The sequence below is a fragment of the Glandiceps talaboti genome, chromosome 2 (assembly GCF_964340395.1).
Source record: "Glandiceps talaboti chromosome 2, keGlaTala1.1, whole genome shotgun sequence".
Classification (NCBI taxonomy): Eukaryota; Metazoa; Hemichordata; class Enteropneusta; family Spengelidae; genus Glandiceps; species Glandiceps talaboti.
The window spans coordinates 3,827,240-3,833,100 of NC_135550.1; the positions used below are offsets into that span (position 1 = coordinate 3,827,240).

Here is a 5,861-nt window from a genome sequence, read left to right on the forward strand (position 1 = left end):
CAACTCGGTGAAATGAGACGATAGCCCAGACATGGCGGCAGGTTGATATTTACAATGTATTTATATTACTGGAAGTTATGTCAGTAGACTTTCGGGTTTGAGGATTTCCCTATTGGATTGATGACTGATACTCTAGCAGACAGATTTCTGTTTAGATTAATGGTAAGTCGGCCAGTGTAAGCTCTTGCACTTGCTTCATTTTTATGACAGGACAGGACAGCTCACCAATGTTTGCACTCCAGCCGCGCCAAGGCTAGGCTGGAACCGATCTCGTGCATGCCTTGACCTTAGTACATGTAATAGGCGATGATTTGTACAAATACGCGATGACTTGGATGCTTTCTCGTAGACGAACAAAATTTGGACGCGTGCCAACCATGCATTATCGCGCATTTTAGACGTGCTAGTTCGATGTCTAGACCAATCAGATCTCTCGATTTGTGCCATGAATATACTGGTATAATATAATAGTGAATACATTCATGGCTGAACTTAAGCAACGCTAAAAACATGGTGAATGTCGGTTCATCCTAGCAAGTCCAAAGTCGCTTCTACAAAACAAAGAAATTAGGCAACCTTTACAGACTCAACCCTAGAGACATAGTTTGTGAAGTATTTGTTGATGAAGTTCACTGCGTGGCCAAGTTTTTACTATTAACGATTTTCGTAATCAGTGTATATCACCAGTCAGGCCACTTCCGGGTTAAGCATCTGTATACTTCTCTTCGATTTACCGGATGAGCCAATATTGTATTCAAGGATAGTCATACAAGTTAATGGAATTATTGGGGTATTTTCGAAATGCAAAGAAATACCATCACTGATGTCTGCTACCATAAACTGTACGGGAGCAGACACCGGTGACAGTATTTTTTTTAAAGATAATCAATTGTAGTTACAATGAAGGCCAAGATTTATCAGGAAGACAGTGGCGATGTTTGAAATATGAACGAAAACATTCGTTGTTTAACGATTTTGACAGGTAGAACATGTTCTCCAGTCGACTTGATGGGATAATAGTTGGCTATATTTTATGTGGTCACCATATACTTTAACCAGTGTTTTTGTTACCGTAGACATCAGGAGTCAGACAACAAATATTACCACCACCACTGTGCGTAGGCTACTACACATGTCTTTGTTATGATCGCAGGACTGTGTTGAGATATTATTTGCATACTTTGGCCAACCCACATAATGACGACATCACATTCCTTTCCAAAACGCTTCCAGCCAGACTTGGGACAAGTCCCTCTCTTCTTGCGGCTAAGCCACTCGGCATACATAAAAAGATTAGGGACGATAGTAACGAGTCTGGCAGCGAGAATACCATATGCTAAGCTTTTATGACAGAGTGTAACTTTTAAACCTAATTTGCATAGCTGATCCTTTGCAGTTGCAGTTGAACTTGAAGTAGACACCGTATAAATCCCAACCAAATTCAAAGGTGATCAGTACAATGAGGTTGTACATAGGCGGAAAGAAACACCTTTCCCAAGCCCTGATTGCTGTAACTTATAAGCAGATGAACTCAAGGAGACTGACTAGTGATTGACACAATAGTTTGGGTTCAGTACTGTGACGTAATCTACTGAATTAGTCTGCCATGCCATTTAATTACATTGTCTAGGATCTAGGAACTGGCTTTCTGCAAACGCCACGACTGCATTCGACATTCGCCTCTGTGCCTCGTGTACTCCATTTGTCACATCTAAGGTTAGGGTGGATTCATTTTGCACAAGTCATGCTTGAGTACCGTGGCATATACATCCCCAAAAACTTCAGCGAGAGCTATCTATGTAGGCGAACGTATATGTATTCGACATTCTGCCTCAGCACTGCGGCGTCTCCGATCTCGATCGGTACGAAAGTTCGGCTAATTTCAATCTCAGACCACCAAACACACAAGCTTGTTATGAGTAAATGCACGACTGTGTGCGACGCTACATGACTTCAACAACTACTCTTACCTTATCTGTGGTCAAGAGGTCAAATATCAAGAAGTCAGGAGCATGATTCATCGATCAATGCACGACACCAATCACAGTACTAGTACAGTCCTGTGCCAGACAAGTTGACATACATATGTCATGTGTGATACACAATGGGGGCGTTGACGTCATAAGTTTTCCCGCGAAAAACGAGTGTGCAGGAGCAGACGCTGGATGGAGCATGGTATACACACTAGCGCCACTAACGACAAGAATATTCAAATACTCTTCGCTGTATTTTTTTACGACTCAGTCCACAAAACGTTTGACCACAAAGTCAGCCTAAAGATTGAGAACGTAAATATTTGTCTTTTATTCATTTCTAAAAGCGTTTCATTACACAGTTCCGTAACATTCATATGTTTACACTTTTTCGGTTTTTTTTTGTAAAAAAAAAAGAAGAAACCCTATGTGTAACAAGAACTTGTTTTCACCACCCACCCACCCACCCCTCAAAAAACTCCATAGAGGACAGATGGGATGAAATAATATAATACTTTAATTTTGTCTTCCTTTATGGTTACTTAAAATGAATCCGACAATAGTAAATATAAACATATTTCCTAAACTTTAAATATCAGAATGAATTATTCAACATAGGAATAGCAAAAAAGTTAACAATCTTTGTGACGAAATCATTTCAAATTTGACAATTAGCCTAATTTCAATTCACTCTATTTCAAATTGATTATTTGATTGGCCAGAATGTGCCACGGATTATAATGCCTGCTACATACAAATACAGAAACAAAGGAAAATAAAAACAATACGAACACATTGCATAAATCGACCTAAAACATAAAAACAAAATACACGCTAGCGTAGTTTTCATACTCGGCATAAGCCAAAGAACCAATAGACTCCATGGTCTATTTTACCACAGGTCTATGCATATGATCAGATATGAAGAACACAATTTCCATCAAATTTTATCCTCTCCAAAACAAATTGTTAAAATACTGTATTTGGAAATGTTTTGACTTTTCCAAAATGCCAAAAAGAGCAAATTACCATATTTAAGGCTTATATTGTTCATGTTTTGTTCATGGGTAATTATTGTAAAAACGCGGTAGTAGCTAGTCTTTATTAAATTGTTGAGATTATTTTTGTCTTATTGCCATTAGCCTACCTTTAGACTTTTGAATGACTATCGCTACTACACTATGCTGCCATCGTAACTGACATATGATTTTTTTTTAATTCTCGCTTTCAAAAAAATCCAAATTTCAGTTAGGATAGCGGAATAGCGTAGTGGCGATAGTCCTTGAAGTCTATATAGAGTTGTGGAAGACTTGTCTGAAGTGAATACAATCTTGAATAAACGCTAATAACGGAATAGTTGATTACTCAATAGTACACAGGATTCTGTTCAAATCCTAGCTGTTGTGGATGGTTCCCAATGGTCAATCCAGATATCCAAGTTTATATACAAATGATCGTGCATACACGATATTGTAGTAAAACAATTCAATGTTGCACCCACGTTCATAAGTTGTTTGTGGTGTCTCCTGTTCTTTTATTTGAAACCGACGTTCCTGTTGACGAAGGTGCTGACACAGCATTATTCTTAAAACATAACGTCGAATATTTGTGTTGCCACTTGTCAGAGCGTTTCATATGATAATTGTTAAATGCTGGTATAATACTAGGTGTCTCAGGGTATGTTGTGTGGGTACTGTCTGTGGTTGTATAACTCGACACGTCATTTATCGGAAGACAAGGAGAACGACAATCAGGCATCAAATATATATGTTGTAGCTCGGCTGACGAAGGTGTTGTTGATCTTTGCAACGATTCACATCTCGTGGCAACCAAAGGAATCCTAGGAATTTTTGGGACTTGAATGTGTGCCGGTGTAGTATATTGAGTGACATGCTGTGCCGGTGTAGTACACTGAGTGACATGTTGTGCCGGTGAAGTAAACTGAGCGACATGCTGTGCCGGTGAAGTAAACTGAGTGACGTGTTGTGCCGGTGAAGTAAACTGAGCGACATGTTGTGCTGGGGTCGTAAACTCGACAACTTGTACATGTTGTCTAGGTACAGTCAATGTGAGCTCAGTGTCAGCGACCCGCTGCGTTGGGATAGTAAATTTGTCGACCTGGGTTGGTATTGGGGAAGCTATTTCGGCTTTAAGTTTCATAGTTGGTTCATTTGATATGAGATCCAACATTTGCAGGACATCTTTTTGTAATTTAAAGTCCATTTCAAATCCTAGTTTTGGTTTCATCATCGGCTCTCGAAGACATGCATCGACACTAGTCTTCATTTCTATGATACTTTTGGAAAAGAAAGCATAAAACATAGTTGTGAGATTCAATGTGCGTCACTGAAAATTGTACAGTATGATAAAAGTTAGACACACACAAACGTAGTTGCAATAATTAGTGTTAGTTCTGAGTTTTTTTCGTTCCTGGGTTAACTATGGTTTGAACTCCGGAACGAAGAAAACAAACAAAAAACAACAACAACAAAACCTCAAATTCTAATATTATTGCCGCTATTAAACACAAACGAAGTGTTAAAAAACGCAGAATCTACACGTGCACTTTTTACAACTTGATCAGAAATATCAACATTGCAATCACCCTGAAAGTACACAAATATTATGCACTCGTACATTTAGTACAAAGTAACGATCATCTAATAAAAGTCTTACCTTTGTCTTAGAGTCTGGAAATCCTGAAATGAAATGATGGGAAGACAATATTAATAACAACACCAAGTAATTAGAGTACAGTTGTTGTAATACCAGAAATTAATTGAAGAACTGTGTTTAAATTGTGCAAAAGATTATTTTATAGTACTTTTTAGTTACCGCAAAGAACACATAAATGTATGTTAAAGTGAAGACGCTGTGTTCATTTACGTATTTGATGTTTAAAACAATACAAATTGGTAACCTGAATACGAGTAGAATCCATGGATACAATGTGTGCTTCGTTGTCTATTCTTTATACATGTGTCATAGTTAGGTAGCCCATATAACATTACACACATACTTAGGTAGCCCATATAACATTACACACATACTTAGGTAGCCCATATAACATTACACACATACTTAGGTAGCCCGTATAACATTCAAGTTACACACATACTTTGGCAATTGATTCGTTATCAATGTTCTGCAATACATCTTCAACATGGGTAATTGCATGTTGTCCATCGTCCAAGACTTTATGACACTTTTGTATCCGATCATCGATAAATTGGACCTTCTCAAGATGTTTTCTGTTTATTTTCTCTATGAGGTCAGCTTTTCGCTTTTGGATAAGGTCTAAGAGTGATTCTATCTCACAGTCCAGCGTTTTCTTACACTTCAGTGAGTCGTCCTGTCGATATAGGAACATCAATGTTCAATTTAATGCCAAGATAAATACGTTTCATGAAAATAAATAAGAAAAAAGGAAGAAGTAAAGAAAGACATGAATAAAAAAGTAAAACTACAATTTTGAAAAAGTAAGTATATCCTACTTAGCCCCTTCTCATTTACTTCGTGTAGTCTTACTTCAGTAACTCCTGGTACTAAGTTCTTATAGTCTTACTTCAGTAACTCCTGGTACTAAGTTCTTATAGTCTTACTACAGTAACTCCTGGTACTAAGTTCGTATAGTCTTACTACAGTTACTCCTAGTACTAAGTTCTTATAGTCTTACTACAGTTACTCCTGGTACTAAGTTCGTATAGTCTTACTACAGTAACTCCTGGTACTAAGTTCTTATAGTCTTACTACAGTTACTCCTGGTACTAAGTTCTTATAGTCTTACTTCAGTAACTCCTGGTACTAAGTTCTTATAGTCTTACTACAGTAACTCCTGGTACTAAGTTCGTATAGTCTTACTACAGTTACTCCTGGTACTAAGTTCGT

General features: G+C 37.8%; 1 protein-coding gene across 1 annotated transcript in view; it reads right to left on the bottom strand.

Moving 5' to 3' along the window:
• Positions 1 to 2,473: 2,473 nt before the first annotated feature.
• LOC144453355 (E3 ubiquitin-protein ligase TRIM63-like) overlaps positions 2,474 to 5,861 on the bottom strand; it is an 8,457-nt gene continuing 5,069 nt past the window's right edge. Inside the window, exons 3-5 of the mRNA XM_078144629.1 lie at positions 5,092 to 5,325; positions 4,650 to 4,672; positions 2,474 to 4,269 (exon numbers count right to left, since the gene is read on the bottom strand). Coding sequence (XP_078000755.1) covers positions 3,477 to 4,269; positions 4,650 to 4,672; positions 5,092 to 5,325 — 1,050 coding nt within the window. The 3' untranslated portion in view covers positions 2,474 to 3,476. The remainder of the gene's footprint in view (positions 4,270 to 4,649; positions 4,673 to 5,091; positions 5,326 to 5,861) is intronic.